This window comes from Cydia pomonella, chromosome 13 (assembly GCF_033807575.1).
Source record: "Cydia pomonella isolate Wapato2018A chromosome 13, ilCydPomo1, whole genome shotgun sequence".
NCBI lineage: Eukaryota > Metazoa > Arthropoda > Insecta > Lepidoptera > Tortricidae > Cydia > Cydia pomonella.
Window position 1 is genome coordinate 16,507,805 of NC_084715.1, and position 27,270 is coordinate 16,535,074.

General features: G+C 34.8%; 1 protein-coding gene across 5 annotated transcripts in view; it reads right to left on the bottom strand.

The window, feature by feature from the left end:
* The window catches only part of LOC133524409 (polyhomeotic-like protein 2), a 320,025-nt gene that overhangs the window by 89,084 nt on the left and 203,671 nt on the right, over positions 1–27,270 (bottom strand). Inside the window, exon 1 of one of the 5 annotated variants that reach the window (XM_061860400.1) lies at positions 36–339. The exons of the other annotated variants lie outside the window; for them this stretch is intronic. Coding sequence (XP_061716384.1) covers positions 36–129 — 94 coding nt within the window. The 5' untranslated portion in view covers positions 130–339. Of the gene's footprint in view, positions 1–35; positions 340–27,270 lie in introns of those variants that run through there. 5 annotated transcript variants of the gene reach the window in all.

A 27,270-nucleotide genomic window follows, 5' to 3' on the forward strand; every position in this document is an offset into this window, starting at 1 on the left:
ACAAATATTATTTTTATGACAAATATTTTACTCACGATCATCGTCCTCGTCGTAATCTGAGAAGCATCGCTCCTCCTTCAAAGCCTCCTGATAGAACCTTTCGGACTTGATATACATTTTCATATACATTTCATTAACACTCACAAAAACACACACTTTTCAATAAAAAAGTCACGTAATGGAAAGGTAACGTAGTGGAAACCGGTGACGTAGTGGAACGTGCGCGGACGCACAGACGCGCGATCGGTACGGCTTGCGCTCGCGCACTGAAGTTATCAGACCTTTGACAAAAAACACAGGTAGTGGTAACGGGACGATTGTTTTTTTTTTTAAGGTTCGTTTGCAGGGCTCGTAATTGGTGTGATTATAAGTTTTAATAATAATTGTATGATAATAAAAAAATACTCTAATAATGCTTGGGCTCGGTTAATTTGTTTTGTAATAATTTAAATGTATAACTTATTTTATTATATTTTTTGATTGGTTAAATGTTATAGTTCGTTTTTTTTTGCATTCGGAAGAAGGTAACCGATCTTGATGTGTCTTTTTGTTAAAAATCACTTGAAAAATAAGTCACAGCAAATTGGTAACAATTATAAATTATATACGATCTTGTACATTATTTTGTTTTCATAAGTAATATAAATTAATTTTTCAAAAGCGTTTTTAATAATTTTCAATAAAAAGATATGTCAAGATTGTTTACCTTTTTTCTAATGCTATGCTAAAAAAAAAACGAACTATAGGTGAGGTTAGATATTGATATTGTATGTACTGTGTTTACTTTTCATTTGACTGTTAACAGTTTAAATCATAAGTATGTATGTACTCTTTATTGTACAACAGACAAAATATAAATATGGCACAGGATAAGCAGTACAGAGGCGAACTTATCCCTTTAAGGGATATACTAAAAATTACAATAAGTCAAGTAGTTTAGACATATATAGAAGTTTTCAGAAAATAGTGTATCCATTAGCATGATTAAGAAAAGTCACTGTCAGCTTTGAGACGATAATACCTATAAATATTAATTAATAAAATGCGTTAAAATGCACTGACAAAAATACATGTATATTTTGTACTAAGTTCCATAGACACCAAAGTTCAAATTTGCATACTCATTACTGTTTAATAGACTAAATACTTGTTAATCCGATTTGACATTTTTTGTACCAAAACTAGCAATTAAAGTTGACAACCCAACTTTTGACACCCACTTTATTAACCGCGCTAGTTCTTTACAGTCGGCGACGAATTTATCGCAACAAGTGCTTCTAAATATATTCGACCGTATTTTCTAAGGAATAAAGGAGTGAATAACATTGTTTTTGTAATATATTTGTCGCCCGGTGTACTATTAGCATTAATTATAATTCCGTCGTGACCAGCTTCGGATTTTATTACTGTTTGTATAATAAATAACTTTGATATAATTATGGTATTTTTTTTAGTTCATTTAGTATGATTAATTGTTAAAAGAATGAAAGGTCATTGATGTGATCTCTGTTATAACATATGTATGGCAAACTCGTATTGAAATATTTTTTTCTGATGATACAAGAAGGTATCAAATACCAACACTCTAATCTATGGACAGAATCGTTAGTCTGGTTGGCCTGATTTTTTAAACTGTATTTTTGTGAAAGTTGCAATGAAATGTTAACATGACTTACTTCAAATTAGGTCCGGAAATACTACGTATCCAGTGCGATGAGTGAAGATGATACATGTAAAGGAATTTCATACAGCTTTAGACACCTATTATAGGCCTGTAAAGCAATTTTCTCTAGTTTTTAAACGTCAAATTGTGACACAATGTCTTGGCATTCAACCATCAAATATTAGTGGATTCATAATTTGTTTTTAGCTGTGTAAACCTACGAATAAAACAAATTGACTACATTTTTCTTTATTTCATTGCAAGTTTGAGAAAAGCACTAAGTATACAAATCTCGGCGAGAAACGGAATTGTCGGAAGCATATCCCTATCCACTTGGCTATATCTACTTGGCCTGCAACCCTTCGTTTCCCGGCCTCTATAGTAATGTACTATTAATTGACAGTCGATGATGGATAACACCAATCGCAATTGAAATAATACATGGAATGCATCTCGTGACTTTTCGTTGCATCTGTCATTGCAATACCTACATTTTTACTTTTCGATCGACGTTTGTTATTGTAAGTTTGTCATCTTGGCTGGGCCCAGAATACGTAGCCAGCATGCCAAACGTTAACGCAACGCTGTCGCACTCATTTTGGAAGAGTGATAGAGAGACGCAAAGCGTTTCACTATTGTAACGCAAACGATTCTCACCTTGGCTAGCTATATTTTTCGTAAAATCCAACTTAATCACTTACTGCATGTAATAAAAAATATTTGTTGAAATTTGAACTTTAATAGCTCTCAACAGAGTTGGATTTCATATACGCTATATATAGTTTCGTATGTAGTAAAGGCTTAAGTAGGTAGGTACTTAGTTTGAAAAACAACGATGAAAGAAAGGCAAATTTTAAGCTATATTTGTTGTAGCGTCTGTCCGCCTATATTATAGAGGTATCTGTGTAATTTCGATTACAAGCAATGAAATAACGGGGTCTAATAACGAAGACCATGATGGTCACGGCAAATCTTTGCAATAAGACAAAGAAAGGTATAGGTTTATTCACGAAAGCTGGCGCGGATATACATATGAGAATTTGAATAGTTCAGTAAAATTTTTGCGCCAACTGTTATGAATAAACCTCTACAGTCCCTGGTTCATGTTATAAAACAGTATTTACTCGCAATGTTTTTTTTTCCGTGTCTTATTCAACCATGTATAAAGACAAGCTTACTCCCGGGACATAATCGTGATTGAATGGATAAGTAAAAACAAGAACTCAAGAAACAGCGCACCTTTTTATGAAACTCCTGTCATTGAGGCAAATTATTATATTTGCGCCTGTTCTTACATTTATATCGCAATTAGCTAGTTACCTATAGCAGTTAATACCTATTATTATATATGTAGGTAGTTGGGCTTCAAAAATTTGTCAGAATCGATTTATTGACTTCTAATATTAAACTTTACAGATTTCTGAATTAATTAGCTGGCTTAGTGTAGCTAGCTTAGTATAACCGAGACCTGCATTTAAAGCCCCATGATGGGAGACATCCTGTATAAGGTTCACGAAGAGAAAAAAAAACAAAGTACCTAAAAAAATGAAACAAATTAGTTTTAAAATAATTATCAAAATATGTTAGTGGACTTATCGCAAGGGCACGACCGAGAAGTTACATACGAGTATGTAGTCTCTACGTATCTAACCTAACCTAAAGGGTCCCACTGATTACCAGTTCGCCGGAAGATATCGGCCTGTCAGTTATTCGCGATTGCCAGCTTTTGCGAATAACTGACAGGCCGATATCGTCCGGCGAACTGGTAATCAGTGGGCCCCTTAAGTATTTACATACATATATTTTCGTAAATTATCTTCTTTCTAAAACAGTTTCCTCACTCGTAAATTCCCCGCGCACTCTGTACGCATTATGTAAACAGGGTCATACGAAGATAATCACCAGCACACGACATTTACACCACCATAAAAACTAACACAAATATTTTAACACCAACATGTTTATTACAAATGTACCCACAAAATTAATGTATACGGTACATTAAACTTATATAAATTATAGTCAGTGTATTAAACAGCTGTCAAAATATGTAAAAATGTTTGGACCTCTCCAAATATTGTCAAATTCAGGGCCCATTAAAGTTTTACTGAGATTAATATCGAGAGAAGTCAAGCCGTACGCCACTCACGATGGCATGTGATCTTTTTTTAATCCGTGTCACATTTTGAGAGGACGCGAGTTGCGAGTTCGTTTTTAAAGCTGGCAGGTTACAAAGTTAAATAACTAAAAAGTCATATAGCTATACGTATGACAGTTACATATGTCACAATAGCTACCTATAAACAATTGAGAGTAACTATATTTTGAATTGTACTTACGAGCTTCGAACAATACAGGGAAGGGAGACGGCATTCATACTATTTCCCCTCAGCCAAAGCATTGGCACAACCGTGCCTATGGCGGTGCATGTTGTGATTCGTCTGTACACAAAAAGAGATCGAGGTGTGCAAGATTTGTCTTTGACGTGTGTCATTTTCTATGTATTTGTGTCGTCATTACAGATTGCATTTTGTATGTAGTGAGTGAGAAGTGCAACTGTGTGCACGTTTCCCCCCGCAAAAAATGGCAGAAAGATTTGTATGGTAAGATATTGCTTAGGCTCCTCCCTTCCGACGTGTCAGAAGTCGGTGTTGCTCGAAGACTTAGAGTCTTAGTAGGTAGGTATGATCATTGATTACACTAATGCTTTTAAAACAGGAAGTAACAAAACAGTACGAAAAGAGAGTAATAAAATTTAAGAAATCGGCAATGAGTACGAGTCATTCTGGAATTATAGAATCATAGGCCTCTACTGTTATCTGATGTGTGGTTTACTTGTATAAACAATTATACAGGGTATAAAAATATTTTCGTAAATTATGGGACCTTTCATATTTGGAGTATTTTTGATATTTCATCGAGACCTGTAATTTTTTCTACCGCTTTATGCGTTAAAAGTGAATATTTTATTCATCCTTTATGATTTCTATGAAAGCTGCTGCAATTAATTTCAATATTATTAACAAAATAAAACTATGTTTTTCTGCTCCAGTCATGGGATGTATGGCGCTATTAATTTTCAAACTAATACATATCAATGAAAAATTAAATTTAAGCAGCTCTATTGCTATTGTTTATGGTAAAACTTTGTCAGAGTTTTAAAACTGCTGGTAAATACTTATTTTACAGGATTTGTCTATACCATCCCATTACTGGTGCCAGTCCCATCATAGGAGGTGTTTACTATAATTAGTTAGTGTAAAGCACAACGATTTACACTATATATTTTCGTACTGTAACTTGTACACGATTACTTCCACTGCACAGAAATTCGTTTAAACAAGCAACTTGACAACAACAGCATTGTTGAGACCTAAGCCAGCACATATTATTCAAAGCAACACAATTGTTAGTTCATTTGAGAAATCCCCCGTACGCCCAATACGGTGCGTAGCGGCTATATTATAAAGTTGTATTGTCAGTGCTGGCGTAGTCAACGATATAAAAACAGTAGTTCGTGGTGGATTTTATAATTCTTTTTTTTTATAAGACACACCAACAGTACATAAACAAAGCTAGTAAAGTAGCATAAGTATAGTGGACACGTATACTATTTATGCATCAATAACAGGTGTGCGACAATACTCAAACAGTTCAAAGCTTTTACACTAAATAAATAATAAATAAATAAATAAATAAATAAATAAATAAAACTTCGTGGTAAATCATTAAGTGGTTTAAATACATATGTAAATATATTTTCTTCTATTCTGGTAATATTAGTTGCCAAACGGACTCCAGGTTCCGATGGGCTGTGGCAAAAAACTGGGTCAAACGCTAGAAAGATGTTATCTTCAAGCTTGACAAGAACTAAATGACCGAAAATGTTTTGTCGCTAGACAAATATTATTTAATTTATAGAGTTTGCAAGCTGATTTAATTCGTATTTTTGACGCCGCGCCGCTAGTACTGTTTCAAAGATAAGTAACGCCTAGCTTTATTTTTAAGGCCCAGCAAGTTCGTGTTTTTCTGACACTCATATTGAGCGTAAGCGTAAGCGAGATGAATGTGCGTTTTGAAATGTGATTTTTTGTGCTTTTAAAGAAATAAAAGAGTAATCGACAAGTTCCCTCGAATATGATCAATTTTTATATTTTTAGTCTTTCTGTTAAATTGGTGATACATTTTTAAAGTGCATTTTAGGCCTTTGTTATTTTTCAAAAATTCAGGATGCGAACCGATAGAGTCCCTCGAGAAAGGCCTCAAGATTGCTAATTACATTTTTGGCAGCCATTTTTAGGGTTCCGTAGCCAAATGGCAAAAAACGGAACCCTTATAGATTCGTCATGTCCGTCTGTCTGTCCGATTCTGTCACAGCCACTTTTTTCCGAAACTATAAGAGCTGTACTGTTCAAACTTGGTAAGTAGATGTATTCTATGAACCGCATTAGGATGTTTACACAAAAATAGAAAAAAAACAATAAATTTTGGGGGTTCCCCATACTTAAAACTGAAACTCAAAAAATCTTTTTTCATCAAACCCATACGTGTGGGGTATCTATGGATAGGTCTTCAAAAATGATATTGAGGTTTCTAATATCATTTTTTTCTAAAATGAATAGTTTGCGCGAGAGACACTTCCAAAGTGGTAAAATGTGTGTCCCCCCCCCCCGTAACTTCTAAAATAACAGAATGAAAAATCTAAAAAAAATATATGATATACATTGCCATGTAAACTTCCACCGAAAATTGGTTTGAACGAGATCTAGTAAGTAGTTTTTTTTTTAATACGTCATGAAATTAAAAAAAAAAAAATTTTTTCATCATACCCATACGTGTGGGGTATCTATGGATAGGTCTTCAAAAATGATATTAATGTTTCTAATATCATTTTTTTCTAAACCGAATAGTTTGCGCGAGAGAACCTTCCAAAGTGAAAAAAAGTGTGTCCCCCCCCCGTAACTTCTAAAATAACAGAATGAAAAATCTAAAAAAAATATATGATATACATTGCCATGTAAACTTTCACCGAAAATTGGTTTGAACGAGATCTAGTAAGTAGTTTTTTTTTAATACGTCATGAAATTAAAAAAAAAAAAATTTTTTCATTATACCCATACGTGTGGGGTATCTATGGATAGGTCTTCAAAAATGATATTAATGTTTCTAATATCATTTTTTTCTAAACTGAATAGTTTGCGCGAGAGAACCTTCCAAAGTGAAAAAAAGTGTGTCCCCCCCCCCTGTAACTTCTAAAATAACAGAATGAAAAATGTAAAAAAAATATATGATATACATTACCATGCAAACTTCCACCGAAAATTGTTTTGAACGAGATCTAGTGAGTAGTTTTTTTTAATACGTCATAAAATTTAAAAAAATTTTTTTTCATCAAACATATACGTGTAAGGTATGTATGGATAGGTCTTCAAAAATGATAGTTAGGTTCCTAATATCATTTTTTTCTAAACTGAATAGTTTGCGCGAGAGACACTTCCAAAGTGGTAAAATGTGTGTCCAAAGTGGTAAAATGTTGAACAAGATCTAGTAAGAAGATTTTTTTTAATACGTCTTAAATTGTACGGAACCCTTCATGCGCGAGTCCGACTCGCACTTGGCCACTTTTTTGATCTGAAATAGCGCAACGACTTTTTAAAAACTCCGCTCTCTGAATCTACTGCACTTAAGAAGCAAGTGTAAACAACATTTCCATGACAAAAAATAAAAGTAGATATTTAAATTTTTGTCATGAATTGCACTTACAATTACGAATCCTTTTTTTTTTTTTTCACGCAGGGGTAAATGCATTTACGCATCTCACCCCCTGGCTGGGGAGGCCAACTTGGGGGGTGGTATGTGGGACTCGCTCCTCCCGGTACTCCCTCTGTTAAACAGAGGGAGGGGTAGAGAATACCCACTAACATCCCCTGCGGCGTTGCCCGCTCTACCGTACAATTACGGATCCTAGCAGACCCCACTGTAGTGAACTCCTTTAACATAACCTAAACAATTCTTGTGTTTATCATACTGCTGTAAAGGTTCTACTATGCGCATACGCAGCGATTAGCATTGAGAAGGTCGGCGCGTGGGGTGCGTGCGCTAGGCGCGGTGGAATGCGCGTGACATTTCGACCAGGAAACGGTCCGGTGCGTTTTTGGCATTCGGAGTGCATCGGGTAGAAAAAAAGGGAACACTTGACCATAGTTAATGTAAGTTTTTACGCAGGTGGGTTAGTTAGGCAGCATAGTAGTAATGCTCAAACCAAACTGATTACCGAGGTCATAACACTTCTCATTCACACTTGCATAGTCCTAGTAGGAGTGAAAGCGATGGTAATATGATATCGGTTGTCATTTTGATTTGCGGATATTATAGTTGTAAGCGGACAATTAATCGTTTCTTCCACACATCCACTTCTAGCCTTTTAATCGCTTAGAATTATTCCGTAGCCGCCGGTATGAAGTTACACGAAGTTTTGTCTTATTTATCTGACTGCGGCTATTAGACTTCGGCGGTTAAATGGCTAGAAAATGGCATGCTCCTTTAAGTAGTCGTTAAAATATTGTACCTCCAAGGAGCTACTTATTATTATTGACTAGTTTACTGCGAAACTGCGACCATCGGCATATTGTCCTCAATTAATATTACAAGAAGTACAGAAAATTGATTGATTTGGGTATTACTAAAAAGAATTAGACAATGATTTAGCTGCCTTCCAACAGTTTAGTGCGATTTTGAGCAGACCATCGGCGTATTGTCCTTAATTAATATCGCAAAATATAAAGAAAATTAATTGATTCGAGTATTACTGAAAACAATTAAACAAATTTAAAGAGCATTTGTAACAATCATTAAAGTAGTCGTCTTGGTGTGGTAAGTAATTTTGTGAAAGTGGTGTTGTGAGTAAATTAATATATTGTACCAATGCAAACTTTTTCTTTCTGTTTAATTCTAGACTGAATTTGACCATAGTAAAACTAATATAAATAAGTAAATGACTGTGACATACGGACAAACTGATGGACATGACGAAACTATAAGGGTTCCGTTTTTGGCATTGGTACGGAACCCTAAAAAGTTACACGTAAACAATAAGTATGTGTCACAAATAGCCGGGGATTTACCCGGGGACATATTTGAGTTCTTACCCCAAGAAAACTATTAAAATGTTGCAAACAAAGCCATTTTTTCAATCAAACCTTTTTTACTTCCTACCGAAGTCAACTTCCACAATTCGATCTCTAATGTATGCGTAACGCAGATGCGCGGGATTTTAAAAATGAATTTGACATTTTATGATTGGATGAGTCATTCAAACCTTTTCGATTTTAATGGACGCGTGCGATTGCTGTTAAGTCATGTACCTGAAACCAATAACATGGAAATAATTAGTAAGAGGATAAAAAAATACATTAAGAGTCCGCAGCAAGCTCAGCTTAATTTCACCTTCGCATACAGACGGAGTTTCATTCTCATTTTAAAACTGCGTGTTGGATTACATGAGGTATATCTATGCCTGTAACTATGTTATATAGCTCCAGCTTATAAAATAAACTAAATCGAGCAAAAACATTTTTATGTATTATAAACTTGAATTCGCTGTATTTTTTTTAACTAGTGTCTGAAACTACATAAACTAATTACAGGCATAGATATACCTTGTCCTGTTGTAAGTACAATTTTTCAGACCAATCTAGCTAGTCCTTTTAAAATGAACGCGTAACTACGTTTGTATGGGTATGGAGAACCGAGCTTGCGGCGGAATCTTAAGCGGGCAGTTTGATTTATTAGAAGTGGGTTAAATAAATTTACCGTAAATTAATAATACAAAATAAGGCCATAAATGTTTAAAAAAAAAATACAAAATAATTCTTCTCAGCAGTAAGACGGGTGATTCTGTTACCTACAGTTTTTATGTTTTTGATTTTTACAGTTTTCTTTGAGGTGTGCAAGCATTTCTGCTTGCATAGTTACATTCAGGAAACTATTAGCCCATATATAAATACCTTAAAACTAGAATACATATTACTATAAAATATATATCTTAAAACTAAAAAAAATACACAAGCATGGCTGCGATATATTTTGCAACCCCGCAGCTTGGAGGATCTAACAACTGGAGACGCCTTGTCTGTAATTTTCTGTACAACAGTCTGCCAATTTTTGCGGGGGAGGGGCACGTCAACTGTATGGCTATTTGTATGTAACGAACAAATAGCCACGTCAGATAAATATCAGTCCATACAATACGTATGACCATTGTCCGAGGTTTTCGACAGAGGGGTAAGCTCTTAAACGACACCAGTTGTTAAATCCTCCAAGCCCCACAGTGTTAGGGAGCCGGCCGCGGAACCCCCTTGACACCCTTCGGCCTAAACTCCTTCTTGGTGAAGTTCGTTATATTATGTTATCATTCCTTGGAGTTGTGATGTAAAACTCTTTTATATCCAAAATAAGCCTAGTTTAAAAATTGTAAAAATTTGATACAAACCCTACAGATTATTAAATATATTAAGAATCGGGTCACTCATGTTTTTTTTTATACTACGTCGGTGGCAAACAAACATACGGTCTGCCTGATGGTAAGCAGTCTCCATAGCCTATGTACACCTGCAACTCCAGAGGAGTTACATGCGCGTTGCCGACCCTAACCCCACCCCCCTCGTCTCATGTATTATAAGTCGAAAAACGCTCGATATGTTTCACTCCGTACCGAGGAGTGTCGTCAGGAGCTTGCGTTGACGGACCGTGAGAATACGTGAGGGATCTGTTTTTTAATATATTTAATATGTCTCACTGTTTCTGTCTGGCTCTTTAAGACGCAAGTGGAGGACCCGTGCGAAATCACCTTTACATACAAACGTAGTCCTCATTTTCCTCTCTGGATGTTAATATTATCGAGAATATTTTTACACAATTTGTTGTACATCAACCACAGCTATGCCGCTGTATGATTTATATATTTTTTTTAATTATTATAACAGTTAGCAGCATTCAAATTTAGCATGAAATATGTTTTTCGCTCCAAAATTTGACAATAATAAAAAAAACGAATATTTCTAATTGCTATGGTTAATTGACATCAAATTGTGTAAAAATATTTTCCATAATGTCAATATCCAGAGAGGAAAATGGGGACTACGTTTGTATGGAAAAGCGGCTGCCCCTTTTGCTCTTACGATTTGTGATTAAGAGTCCCGACTGTACTAATTTACAAAAATAGTTTGCGAGAATCGTTCGAGGCGTTATTTATATGTCTCACTGAGTGAGATTTAAGAGCAAATTTATGACATGATTACCGTTTCTAATGCAATTAGGTTTATGGGCCTGTAGCCATTCGAACGGTCAGCTCTAGATACCTACTAATGATCGGAAATGGATATAAAACTTAATTAATTGATTGTAGGTCTGTTGTTCAGTTGTGCAAATAATTAACTGTAATACTATCGCGATTAAATTGATACTACAAAATACTTCATATTACAACGATATTCATTTAAACTATATACTGAAATACATAGCGGTTGGAGCCTATAACAGGAGCAAAAAATTAAACTGTAAGGCTGTTCTCCTCAAACTGATCAACATTACAACAGCGACTTTTAAAAATAACTTGTTTTAATTTTTAGTACACTTTAAAGTTTAGTTTAAGACGCAATGTATTGAGAATTTTGCTAATATGTTTAAAGTGTGACAAGTAACGTCTGTTACAATGATGATGGCGTATATTTAAGATTATTTTTAATTTGTATGAAAAATAGGGCTATCAAGAGGGCGTTCTTGGGACGACCGACTGGTAGCCGTCCGGTGGGTTGGCCCAGGTATCCCTGGGAAGACAGTGAGGCGGCGGATCTGCTTCAGCTTCGCGTCAGTAACTGGCAGGAAGTTGCGCAGGATCGGGACAGGTGGCACACTCTCGTTTCGGAGGCCAAGATTCTTTTTGGATCACTGAGGCAAAATAGTTAGGAAATCTAAGACTTCATACTTTTTAAAAGTTATTGAACAAAAGTCATCACCAAATCAAAGTTGTCATCGTTTGAAGAGTACAATCTATGGTTTAATTATTTGCTCGTGTTACAGTCCCCATTCGGTATAATATAACTAAGGGCTCCTATACACGATGGCCCATCGTACGCCAGTCTAAGGGACGCAGCTATGCAGTGGAATGAGATAGCAATATCACTTACTCCCTCTAACGCATAAATGTGTCCCTTGGACTGGCCTGCGCTGGGCCATCGTGTAGAGGAGCCATAACACAGATAATGTAACCAAGGCCTCAAATATCCAGGGCTGGCATCGGACCAGCGTCCTTTGCATTCGCGTCAGAAGTGATAACCATGCTATTTTCTTGGAATAGAATGTTATTTACTCCTCACAGTTATGTAATGCAAGTTTCACTACATTTGCTATTCATCTTGGCAAATTACGACATATTTTCTAACATTAATCTAATAATAAATTCAATGTTATAAATAATAGGTACTCGTAAAGTAAATACCACCATTATAATACGTAGCATCGCTAACTTACGATCAGGTTCGCTTAAGAATAAATTAATTTAAAATACTTACTACTGCGCCTGACATATAATATTCATACTCATAGTTACATAGCGTGACCCGAGGTGCCCGTCTCACCTTTTGCATTTGACTTAGCGCAAAGACGTTTTTTTACGTAAATCCATGGAGCATTTGACATTATCATTTGTTTTTCTACAAAATGAAATGTCTTTTGAAAAAAATACGATACTATTGTTTGTTAATTTACAATTTTTTTTAATAAAGGGGCATGAAAAGCATAAGTCTTTTTGTTTTTAGTTGTAATTGGCCGTTTTTGCTGTATTTATTTAGAGCGACAGATTAACTCAATCATTCATTAAACAAATAGGCCACAAATGCACTTTCATGTTTTTATTTAAAACTGAAGTCGATTCTAAGTATTCTAACCCAGAAGAAGACCTATTATTCCGTAGCTGAATTCTTGGATGAATAGCTGGACGATAGACTATTTTTTTTTAATGCCATTCTTTGAATGTTTATTGTTGTATCTCCCTTTGTATTAATGTGATTATGTTTGACATCCCACTTCCATACCTATGTATGTACTTATCTAATAAAATTATAGTTATTAATTATGATTAATACAAATAAACGAATATAAATATATTATTTTGCCATCGCTAAGAAACCAATGCCTATTATTTAAGTAAATAGACAGTATAATACCAATATTTGTACAGTATAGGATAAGATCGTTGCTAAATATTCAAGACGTCAATTATTTTTCTTACTTACCTCGTGTTCTGTCATTACTTAGCCAAAACGTAACGAATTAGCATATATTATGCATAATAGCATTATAGTGAGCGGATTTGCGCCATTATTGGCCAGATAAGCTAAAGGTCACAAACGAAGTGGACGCCGACCTTTAGTTCGGCAAAGTGCTTCCGTTTCGACACCGTGATATTTATGGACTCCTGGTTAGTGTGAAGGGATTATGACTATAAATATATATTCTTTATTACGCGAAAACTTTAACAGAACAGTCTTAAAGTTCACCAATAAAGAAATAACGAAAACAGCAACAATGAAACAAAAGAATAGGGGATATTTTTCAGGAACTATCTCTTTATTTGAGGTTTACAAATAAAAAGTTTTCTGTTATTAATTTTACGATTAAATAGGGTGATATTTTTCTAGTGTATGTCAGTATTTTTTGGATGGTTCGTTTGTGCAATTTCGCCGTAGCAGATTTATTTAGATTTATCTGTTGTAAGAACGGCGCCATAAGGACTATAATGTTAAATGTATACCAAGAGATAGATTTTTGATAGAAGTCTAAGTGACGTCTAACAAGCTAGCTTGCTATAGTTAAAATTATATTAATATAAAGGTACCTAGACATTAAATTTTGAAATGGGTTAATAAGTTGATGGAATAACGTGTTAAATATATATTAGAAAGATATGAAATTGTGCGAACGATCCTATAATCAATTGCCGGGTTTGTGCTATCTATTAGATATTTCATTAAACCGTAAAATTACATCCGCGTAAGCTATAATTAATGCCGTTATACAAGTACTTATCGACATTCAAAGTAAGTTAGAGGTACACATAAATCGCCTTTTATACGTCAATAATAGCGGACCAAATTATTTTCTATATAGAGATAAATCACTATTTGTACAAGTGTGTGTCGCCTAGATTGTCGTGGAGACTAAACGCGGACGTAGATTTCTGATCCTATATTTTTTTTCATCAATCACCAAGATCACAAATAACGACTACTCTTAATGGTTGCCACCTTCGGAATGCCCGCCTGCAGATATTTAATCATCTAGCAGGGCGATAGTTCTGAAGTCAAATACACAATCGTTGCCAGTTAGCTACCAAAAGACTGTGAAGGTTTCAAACCTTCACATTACACACCACGGGGTTCACGGGGTTCGGGGAAGATTGGCTACGTCAGCCATCTTCGGGCGCATTGAGCACCGAGTTAACCAAGGGTCGAAGTGGCCGCCATGGTAGAAATCGGCCGGAAAGATCATCGTCATCATCATCAAACCACTAATCGCATTGAAATGTCTAGTCTAATTATTCTGCATATAGTGACATACCTCTTTTTGTTAAGTTGTTAGAGTATATTTTTGTCATCAGATCCGTCACTTTTGATTAGTGATTGTATTACTAAACAACTTGTTGTAACTTGTAATTCTACAAACTTTCAATCCTCTAACACTATATAAAACTCCAAAAACTTTATAATTATGTTCGAAAACGATCAAAATACTAGACTAGATGTCAACCCTCTTTTTGTATTGCCCTTACCAGAATAATTACAACTATTGAGTGCCAGGACGTTTGAATTCACCATACAATTTAGTGTCTAATTAAGGGTTAACAATCCCGTCCACCACAAGCGAAAACAATATTATCCATTTAATTTTACTAAAACATGCACAACACTATGATACTAACATGGCCCATGGTCTTAATTGACCATTGGTGGGCTTTATGCGTTTGCAAGAAGGTATACGAATTGTTAAAATTTTGGCCGATGATACGTGGGCGCGGGTCAGCAGGCCTTATTAGACGAGACGCGAACACGGTGCGCGCTGACACCGCGATGTGTATGATCTAAGTGTTTGTATTCTGCTAATCTTAGTAGAGGTGACACCGTCGGTGACCTTACGTGATTGAGTATAGAGAATTGAGTTAGTCTCAAACTAAGAGCGCTAAATTGAAAAAAAAAAAGTATAAATATGTATAAAACTAACTCCAATAGGTATGGCCTTATTTAATTTTAACTGGTTCAAATCATTTTATACGGTTTTTAAATCTTCTTTCGCAACATTTTTGGATCTAATTAGAACAGATAGGAACGTATTTATAACTCCACCAAACACATTGTGTATTTTTGTCCTGAATAATCTCTTTTCATCAAACAATTGGCTACTTGACTGTTTTTGTCAATAATGTCAAACGATCTTGATTTTCCTGAGGATCAAATGTCTATATAGGACTCATGGCATTTAAGCAACACAAAGATCAGAAATGAGAGTTAAAATCTGACGCTCGCACTCGACGATTGAAACGCCTCTAACAAAATGATAAGGTGATGTGACGTCACATCATATAAGTCTGTCCTAAATGTATCGAAGATCAAGGAGATGATGATGATGATGACCCTGAAATATTGCGTTTATGTGTATAGTTGTTATACAATTTATTTTTCAATAAAATGTAAGGAATCGAATGGTACCATTTTCTTCTCTATTTTTAAAACAAAAAATTTTTTTTTTTGAGATTTCGGAGCTTATTATTTTTTTATAATCTCAATATAATTTTTTAAATTTCACTTTGTTATAATGGATGGCTCATTTTCTATCCATTTAACTAAATTTTGTTATAATATTCAACATATGTCACGTACCCAATTTGCACAAAAACAATTAAGGCGCGCACAACACTTAATAGGTTGTAGGCATGGATTACCTGGCCTTATTATATTAGCCAAGACGTGCGCACTGACGCTGTGTGCTGTGTCGTGTATGATTTGCCAGCAGAGAAGATCGGTGAATATCTTAGATGAATGAGTACCCGACCGCGACCGTCTCATTTTTCGTAATAAAATCAAAAACTACCTATTCGGTTTGCACTTATATATATAGGATTAGTTCGTCTTCAATTTATTATATTATATTTCAAATATGTAAGAATCGTAATTTGTAAAATATGAACAAACGAATTAATCTTAATCTAATAATAGGCAAGGGCCATGTAATTACAAAAGGAATAAATCCGTAGTACATTAATATTCGTAAATGAAATAAAAGGATATCTTAAAGTTAATATAATAAAGGTTATATTTACCTTTAAAAGGAATTTAAAGAAATTATTTTTTACATTATAGATACCTGACCAAATAATGTTACAAGTTGTTAACAAATATTGCCGACCGGTCTGGCCTAGTGGGTAGTGACCCTGCCTACGAAGCTGATGGTCCCGGGTTCAAATCCTGGTAAGGGCATGTATTCGTGTGATGAGCATGGATATTTGTTCCTGAGTCATGGGTGTTTTCTATGGTATTTAAGTATTTATAAATATTTATATATTATATATATCGTTGTCTAAGTACCCTCAACACAAGCCTTATTGAGCTTACTGTGGGACTTAGTAAATTTGTGTAATAATGTCCTATAATATATTAATATTATTAATATTGCAGAATTGCATTCCAGCCCATTGCAATGAGCACGTTTCCTTTAACGTTCTCGCCAACACACTCTGTGTCACCTTTCGACCCACGGCTGTGTGTCATATGACCTCAGGTTTCCTCAATAGGTACTGATTGTTCTGATACCTTATTTTCAATTTACTGCTCTTTGGACAAACGTGGGTAACACGAAAAGTTTTGAGTCACAAAAACTGTATTAATTTAGATACAATCTTACATCTTACGTCTGTTAAACTCTTTCTGACGCTTAACCTACACATTTTCTGTACGATAGAATTAAACTGAAAATAAAAGGCCCGTTTTTAATTACCTATCCAGTTTTTATATGGAGGTTTTGAGAACTTAGTAGTTTTGCGTACCTATGGGATAATCATCCGTAAGAAATAATAAAATTCGTCAATGATAGATGAAGATGATTATATGATTAACATAATCACTTTGAAATTTTATTGTTTAGAAATTAATACAAACCAATATATTCATATTATTGTTGACGACTTAACAAGGTTTTTCTAATAAGGGAATTTGTTAATAACTAATCCGGCGATATAATTGAACATAAACACTTCATTAATTATAATCTACCTAGCGTAACGGCGATATACATATATTTACAGTAGTGAACTAAATTTTAAGACACATGTATTCAAATGACCAAGATATTCAAACGTCAATTGAACGAACCAGACAAGATAACTGATTGAGTAGCAAATTTAATAACACTATTTAAAACGTTTAACGCAAATAAAAAAAAAACAGGTTTTTACCTTATCGGTTCACATGACCTTTCAAAGTCAAGCGCAAGAGGTCAACCGAAAAGCTTATGTTGATTGCTGTGATTCACTGGTTGACGTCATAGTTGCACTCTGTAATACACATCGCTAACCGCGTAAGTCAAGAAAACCAGCATAAAATGTGGCTTCAATATTTCTAACAACTATGTAATCAGAGGTCAGGATTAACTAGTTAGTAAGAGGCAAGACGCTTAGGAACATATGAAGAGAAGAACTCAGGGCAAATGTCACGCGCCCACGTGCTTACGCCTTGCAACATTCATTCAAAACTGAAATGCTCGAAGTTTAAAAACAAAGACATTGTGATATGAATCTTATGATATTAAAATTAGGTATTAAATGGCAAAACACAATATGCGATTTACTTTGTATCCTTTTGGAGATTTGCCTGAAACAACGTGTAGGATTTGAAAATGGAATTTTAACGGCTTCATACCAAAATATTAATTTTTTAATGGCTATATTTAAAAAACTGCCCGGTATTTATGATTTTATAAGCGCATCTAATTTGGTAAATGCGATATTTGTTGGTTTTGATTGGTGTCGTAAATAAAAGGTCAGAGTGTAATGGCGTGGAATTGAAAATATAGTTTTAGGGCCCTTTAGTGATTGGATACAGTTCATAATTTTAATAGTCCAAAAGCTTAACGAATACCCGAACTAAATGAAGTTTAAAGATACTTCTATTCCTATATCAATTATGCGAGCAACTTCTAACCATTTGTATACATAAGTAGGCAAATAACGTTTCATGCAAAGTGAAAAAATACGTATGTAATACAAGGTATGTATTTATTAATGACCCTCTCATAAAATCTGAGTAAGACGAAACCAGAAACACATTAAAGTCATTCGCCTGTTTATGATCACAAGGTCATATTTACCGCATTTTTGAAAAAAAAAATATTGAACTAAGTGCAGCATCAGCCACAATAACAGTACACATAAAATAATATACTTATGTTATGTAACACTAGTAAGGTAAATATTTCCTGATACTTAAAATTGAAATTGAAAGTAACTCGAAAAGTCGATGTTATTATTACCGTATTTTATTCCAATTTAAAACGGGGCAAGTAACATTACGAAAAGTCTCCAGTCACGTTAAAATGAATAAGGATAAAATGGCAGGACGCATTACCCTTTGCTATCTTGAATGCTCGCGGAAAAATCTTCGCATTCAAAAGCAGGGCATGGCAACATGATAGGTGTTCCGTATGAACTGTATTTTACTGTATCTATATTGGTTAATATAAAAAGATAATTAGAGGATATTGAAGTAAGATGAGGAATTGAATGAAGAGTAAACGGTATTTAATCAAATGACGTCCAAGTTTTTCAAAAGTGCAAGAAATGGCAGATTAGAATTACTTTAGTGTAGTTAAATCGAGGAGAAGTATTAACTAGTTACTTGTTTTCATTTCTGGTCACTTCTATTGGAGCTTGTTTTAGATTGAGGTATCTACTATTGAGATGCATGTGCATTGCGCAATATAAATGAGATCCATTCATCCATAAAATTGCCATGCATCTGTGGAGCTTGATGAATACCTACAATTAATTTATTTATTTATTTTGTATATGCACAGTAATCAATATGTAATCACTCTAAAATCAAGACGAGACCGCCGCCTTATACAGTTTGGCGAAATATTTGTTACTGTTAATGTGTTAATTTTTTATTTTTATAAAAAAAACGGGTTACTCCCGTAGTTTTAGTTGAATAATCGCTTGAAATGTTTAGAAGATCCTCAACAGGAGGAACGTCTAATCTAAAGCAAGCGCGCGACGTGTCTGTACATTAGCATAAATAATGTAAAATTCTTTTTGAGTAAATGTGGCCCTGGGTACGAATTTTAAAGGCTAATATTTATGTGACGCGATCACGAATATTTTCTATGTATGTCTAAGTATTTAAGAAATGCAAGCAAGCGAATAAAAAGAGCGAGTTCCATTTGTCTAAAGAATGGCAACCCAAAGTTTTTTCGACACCAGCGCGGTACACTAAAAAGCAGTCTCGGAAACGTTTACGCACCTTGACATTCGCATGTCAAATGTCAAGCGGGCGTTGAACTGTTCATTACAGATTGCCTGATCCTCGTTAAGGTGGCCTTCGGTAGCCCTGGGCGTTCACGTTTACCTGAATAACTTATATTTTATGGGCGTGAGTGCTTTGTTCTTTTACTTTTAGTGTTCTCGGTTGATGTTTAATATTTTTAGATGTAAAGACTATAAACGGCTTTAGCGTGGGTAAGCGACCTAAATTTACTTTAATTTACTCACTCTCAAACTCTTTTACAAGGTTTTCAATTGGCTTAAGATTTTCCAAGGACTTCATTTGTATCTTTGTTTGGTGAAAATAGCTAATTTGAATTGTTTAAGTCTAATTTTGAAAAATCCTTTACTTCTTTCTAAAAGTACTTCACACTTCGTCCCATTATAAGGCAGGATATGAAGTTGGTATTATGTGAGATAATTTTGAAATACTATGGGCACAGCTGATCTTTAGGGATTTGGCTATTTTCAATTCATAGTACCTGTGAATTTTCCGAAGAGTGAGAAAAAACGTAGTGCCCCTTAGTTTGATCCAAATAGTAGATCCAAAACAGATGGCGCTGTACTGCGCTATATATTTTGCGGTCACCGAATTGTTAAACGTCAATTTTTGACACTCAGAGTTACCGGATAATGTATGGAGCTGTACAGCGCTATCTCGTTTACATTTAAAATCGAAGCACGAATCTTTGGTATTTTGACTGATAAACATTGAACATGACAAAATCTTGAGTTACGTAATTGAAAATGAGAAATATCGCATTGAGTCATCGAGATACATTATTACACAATTTATACAGTATAATAATGTTTAATATTTAATGGAGGTTTCCGTAATCAATTTAACTTTGAGGTGAGCATGTTTTGCTCCTCTCTGCAATTTCAATGCAAAATGGCGTCTCTAAAGACCATTTTATTGTAACGAGAACATAGAATACCCCACTCAGACTCATTATGAATAAAATTATACGAAATCTCAAGGTCAAACACGGGCTCTTTTGTAGTTTGTGCTCGAATACCGAGTAAGCTAAATGAACCCCTGCTCGGCCACCTCCGCGACGGATGTCCGCACGTAGTAGACTCTCTTGTTTCATATGTCCCTGAAAATTTGTGTATTTGTAAAATACACAAATTTTCATACTATAACAATCTACATTTATTATTGTACGCATTTTTAAAAAGGACGCAACTGAAAAAAGCAGTGGCGCTCTCATATATTACTAAATTATTAAGAGGGAAGTATACCACGTGATCAAAGTATATCACGAAAGTATACAAAAGGAGAAAACTTTTTTCCAATTCTAAATATTTATAATATGTTACTGATACGATGAAAATCTTTTTTTTGTCAATACAAAAAAAACGAAACCTATAAACCTAGAATATATTATGTTAAAGCGATTGATATCAAAATCAAGTTGATTTGTTAAAATTTAGTTACTGGAAAACGTTTTCTCCCGAAATGGAATTTCATAGAAAAAGTACCGTTATTTCGCTAGGATCGCAAAGCTGTTCTACCCTCTTAAGAATCATAGACGAGAATGAGTGACGTTTTATATGTTTCATCTAGTAAGTGATCTATACTGTCACAGACTATTTTATAGTAGCGGGAAGCAGTTAGTTGCGTAATTTGTGCGAACTTGCGTAGATTCCGACGGGTATGGGTTGTTAATTGAATTGAAGTTGTTTTACTGCTGTCCTTTGAATAAGTAATATTATTTTATAAAATTGAGATGATTTATTTTCATTATTTTATTTAAATGGAAACATGGAATGGAATGGATAAACCATTTAAATTAAATTTTATTATTTAATTTAAATGGTTCATCGTAAATATTTTACTCAACTAATGCGTCGGAAAAATAAACTGAACAGCAATATATGTGGGATTAATATGCATAGGTATCATTACGTTATTATTGCACTTGCTCGGTTAAATAGAAATTGAACTTAATTTGCTTGAATGTAACATACACATTAAAATATAGATCTTTATTTATGGAATTTTAATTCGATTATAATCTTAATAATAGATTTATTTGGTTACTTATTTAGTTTTTAGGATGTTATTTAAATTTAACATCGTCTTCGGTTAGAAAATAAAACTATGTAAATGGATGATATCGCGAATAATGTATGAATTTTAAACATATGGATATATATTTGTATAAATTAATAAATCCTGTTTTCCCATTGAAAGTATTATGGGCTTTTAGAAACTTAGTTATTAACACCTATGTAGCTCAGCCATGCACAAATATAGCCAAGCTTAGCTTATCCCATTGTGCCTGGCTGATACAGAATAGGAAGCTCATTTCCATACCTGGCTATAATTCCCGTAACTTACCGGTAAATCGCTTTAGAAAACCAGTGTAAAGGGCCCACTGATTACCAGTTAGCCGGACGATATCGGCCTGTCAGTTATCGGCAAAAGCTGACAGGCCGATATCGTCTGGCGAACTGGTAATCAGTGGAGCCCTTGAATGTAGACCTAACACATATCTTATAGATCGAGTCGTTCACGAAGGCGCGTGCCTTGACTCGTATTGCCATGTTAATAAAGGTTAGAATTGAGAAATCTGCGCGTCGTCGTAGATGACATGAACTATTGTAATGTGTTGAAATGAGTGTGAATTAAAATATCCTTTAGTAAATAAATATCCAACAATGTTACACAACTTAACCGAGTGCCACAGTAAGCTCATTAAGGCTTGTGTTGCGAGTATTCACGACGACGATATGTATTATTTAGTATATAAATACTAATATATATAGAAAACGTCTATAACCCAGGAACAAATATTTTTAACATGATGAGACCGTTTCAGATATAAATCAAGTGTCTTAGTGTCTACGATAATATTTGCGCTCGATCTGGTATAGATATATTGAATAACTAATTTTGAGGTTTATTAAAACATTCATAAATATACTTAAAGTTTGGTAAACGTAAATACTGTGACCATACAAGTATACAAATCTTGGATCATATTAAAATGCAGGAGCATGTTTGAGTCTTTGTAGCTATATAAAATATTACAAGTACGTTGAAGTGAATCTGCTTTAAGGTAATGAAAATATTATTAGGTACACTTATTATGTAACTAATTCTTAAATAGCCAAAAAAAAAACTGGCCGTCCCTTAGAAAAACTTAACATTCGCTAGGTGTAAAAACTGTCATTCATTGCGCCTATTTAGTTTTTTACCGTTTAAAAACCAGTGTTTTCTATTAACATGCTTTAAAAGAGACGATAGGCCTCATAAGAAGGCTCAAGGTCGCTCAAAGAGCAATGGAGCGAGCTATGCTCGAAGTTTCCCTGCGTGATCGAATCAGAAATGAGGAGATCCGCAAAATAATCAAAGTTGTCGATATAGCTCAGGGAATTGCCAGACTTAAGGGAAGGGCCATATTGCTCACAGAACCGATGGCCGATGGGGCAGAAAGGTTCTCGAGTGGCGACCACGTACCGGAAGACGCAGCGTGGGAAGGCCCGAGACTAGACGACGATCTGGTTAAAGTCGCGGGAAACGTTCGTTGAAGATCCTCGGGGGACGCCTTTGTCCAGCAGTTGACGTCTTTCGGCTGAGATGATAAAAGACCAAACTTCTACTTGGCAACCGATAGCTCGGTAAGCTTTATCAGTCCTGAACAGGCAAGGGAGTAGGCAAAGCTAAGTATCGGCTAAATCACATATTGTATGTAACGAAACAATTGAACAAATGTTCTTACACACAATGGCCGGGGAACGGGTGCCCCGGTTAGGGTTGTCACTTGTGGAATTAATGTTTGTGAAGACTTTATGGCAACAGGTTGTTTATTGTACTGTATACAACGTCTAAGGTACCTCTTGAAGTTAAAGCTTAATAGTCTTTGATAAGAATGGTGATTGTTAATTATTAACCTAATGTTTTAAGAAAAACATAATAAGTTGCTGTAATATATTGACGTTAGTTTTGACGCTTACAGGTAATCCATTCATAATCAATCGTTGTACCCATTTTCAAAAATGCACGATAATGGAAATAAACATTACTTTTTCATAAAATACGTCTCATAAACATGTAAATAATGGCAAAGTATTTTGGACAACCCCTGCGCTTCATACTAGGAAGGGTCCTGCAGGATTCACCGGTCAGGGCGTAACCTCTGCAGGTACACTAATTTACTAGATGCGGTACAGTTGATGCCCTCAAATAGTTAAGATATGCCCTCGAAAATAATGACAAAGCATTTTGGACAGCCCCTGTGGATCATAACTATGAAGAGTTACGTCCTGCAGGCTTCACCGGCCAGGGCGTAACCTCTGCTGGTACACTAATGTACAGTCAGCGTCAAATACTTTGTAGCAGTCAAAGTGGCCAAATAGTTCGGTACACCATACTAAATATATGGTGTACCGAACTATTTGGCTACTTTGGTTGCTACAAAGTATTTGACGCTGACTGTACTAGGTGCAGTACAGTTGATGCACTCAAATAGGCAACATGCCCTCGAAACACATAAATTCCTAGAATTTACAATCAGAGTTCCTAAAAGGTTTTTATTAAATTATTGGAATTTTACTTGGTTATCACGTTCAGTGCTAAAAGAAGCGTTGGTAGCCTAGCGGTGTGGACATGCGACTTTGAATCCGGAGGTTGCGAGTTCAAACCCGTTTCGTACCAATGGGTTTTTTCTGTAAGATATATCATTTGATATTTACCAGTAGTTTTTCGGTGAAGGAAAACATCGTGAGGAAACCAGGTCCAAAAAGGCCTAGTCTCCCCTCTGGGTTGGAAGGTCAGATCGCAGTCCCAGGGGATTATATAGTTGCCAAGCAGACCCGAGGGTCCCAAGAGACGTGGTAAAAAGCCAGCACACCTATAGGAAGAATAGATGATGATGAGAAATTAACTAATCTCAGGTGATTACAGAAGATATATATCGCTATATTAGTGTATAATTCAAATTGTATATTTTCTTATTTAATGCACGTTACTCGTCATTATAAGATGTAATGTTTTGAAAAGATGTGTCCCGCCGAGTTTCTTGCCGGCCCAGCGGCAAGTAGGTCTCAAGGACTCTTTTACGAGTAATACGACATTATAGTAACATTCTATAGTGACATGAAAAATACATAGCAAACTGTATAAATACAACAGCCAATACCTGGGTAAGCATACATTATAATAATCTTAATATAAATAATTACTACAATAGATTTAGATTTAGATTGTAGTTGGTGTAGGGTTACAGACGGTGTAGCTTTATTTAAGTTCATAAGAGCATTGTAATATAACTACTTGAATAATAAACTACCTTTATCTTTGATTTAAGTTGTGTGAGTTGATTTCATGGATACAGTGCTCAAACTATCTAGGCAGCACAAGCTAAAATTTAGGAATTCACAAGCTGCCCAGCATAAGTTCCAGATCTATTGACATATCAGCGTTGTTTGCAAACTGTGCCGCATTGTTGTGTCACGTTACCTCACGCTGTTTGTTTGTTGTGCGCGATTCGGCAATGTTTTGGCATCTCGAGACGTCCAGGCTCGCTGGGCTGTTTACAAATGTTCTGTTCGTTCTGTGTTTACTTTTAGCTACATAGAGCTTGGTTAGCAAAAGTTGTAACTAACTTTAGACGCACTGTTTTACGATATTTAATTTTATATGAGTTTAAGTTTAATACAGTTGAAAATACTTTTAACGTTTTCGCCGCCATCAGTGTCATCAACGCCACGTCAAAAATTGCACACATACAAATTACAAAGAAAACCACGACTTGATATGAAGTTGTGGCGTGTGGGGCACGAAATCTACTGACTTTATATCAATAAGTCAATGGCGGCGAAAAGGTTAAGAAATAGACACTAACAGAAAAAAATCGTTATTTTTCGATCGAATGAAAAAATCGTTTAAACAAGTACAACACACACAATAGTAAGTGCATGAGCAGGTTTACTGAAGTGTCGTCAGAAAGTTTCCGAAATGCCGAAATTTCCACTTGGGAAAGGTTTGGAAACTTTCCATATTTTTGTATAAGAAGGAATTTAAATTTCCCATTTCCCAAATGAAAGTTTCCGTTTTCTGTGAAATTTTCTTGAAATATCAGAGAGCCTTTACAAGTTCTTGGAAACATCCAGCATCTTGCACATCTGTAGCTAGACTACCTTCTCCAGCTAGGTTGAACCATTGGTAGATATGTTAGAGCAGAGACGTTGCGTCCACGATGTTTCCTTCCCTTGCCTTTAGAGAACTTACCATGTCTATCACGAGGGCTTTGTGTGCCAATTCATAATTTTTTTAATGAGTTGAGGCATGAAGTGACACCTGGACAAGCAGAGTTAATAAGTGGATTGAACGGGTATCAAAATTTACAGAAACAGCATATATATTACGAGGTAAAATAAACCTACCCACCGTGGTAGCCGTTTCGAGTGCTTTTTTACAACTTAAGTAAGCATTTCTCTTTTTACAAGGCAATTTGATCGTCATCACGTGTCGACATCATTATTACGTCTAATGATTTTATTGTCAATCGCGTAACAAGTAAATTGTCTGTATTGCGTAGTCGATACTTAGTTGCAGGTAAAAGTTAACTGCCTCAGAATGGCTTAGAAAAACATATAATCACATAATTAGCTTTTTTATTCTTTAAAATATGTGATAACTTATCTTTTAAAAATAAGAAGACAGTGGCAAATGTTGTGTTACCAGATACTTTCTAATTCGTGTACTATAACGTCAATGAAGTCATATTCTTTACTTTTATTAATTAGTCTATATATGACTTTTTGCAATGTACGGCGAGTCTATGTGAATAAGGTCTAGGTCATGACACTTCTTAGTTTGATATAAAATATACCCATAGATAACGTAATCAGTACATCACAAACGTATACATTTGGACTAAAATATTATACAGCGTGTATTTTTGATATTAACACATAATCAAAGGGCAGTTAGTTTAGGCTGTAATGAGCACACTTTCATAGGTTTTATAAAAAATTGACGACTTTTATTTTTTCATACAAAATAATTCAGCAAGCAATGTATCACTACTTTGTTTAAACTCAAAACGTCTCATTAATGACGCGGCGGCGTCACAAGTGTCACAACTGTCAAAAGTGATCATGATGTACGATATACATTGCCGCTCGAAAAAATTTCAAAAATTAATTGTGCTCTGGTAGTGAAGACTAAACTAAAAAAATCTTTCAGAATTGTTTTATAGCACTAAAACCTACGTCTAGTTTAGCTTTGAGGTTATATCAAAAATACACACTGTATAGTCATAAAACCTTGATATAAAAAACCTAACGCACAGCAATTATGATTTCATAGTAAACTTTTCAATAGATACCATACCATAAGTATCATGACTATCAAGCTATTATAATATAGACGTATATGACCTCTTACACTTTTCAATAACTTCGAAGTATCCAAGCAGACGCCACGACAAAGCGACAAATCTGGCTCATAACTAAATACATTTAATACCTCGTCCAGTAACATGCCTTATTTTCATAACATTAATGTACCAAATCGCATGAGTTTTTCACGTAGTTACTAAATGTATCCTAAGCGCGAGATATGTCTTTATTATTCTGCCCACGCACATAAGCACGCATAACTTTATAGGACGAGACACTTGTTAAAGCATACGCATATCGTAACTTGACATGTTTAAGCTCAGCTATTCTAGTTCGGTGTTAAACATATACTTGTATATGCACGTTTTCCTGATCGATATCTGTGTTACTGAACTTTTACACTTTAAGATAATACAGAAGATGTTTCATGGTACTAACCACAGGGGAAAATAAATGTATAAGTTACATTATAGTAAAAGAAAATATATATTGGCTGTTATATATTTTTTTTTAAATGTCAATTTTGGATTTGGAATTGTGGATGTGGAATTAAAAATAACCACAATGACCTTAAAAGTAGATTACTTAAAACTTACTATGTTATTAGTGTTACTGTGCTAAAGATTGAATGATGTTTACCTGTAAACAAATAAAAAAATGAAAT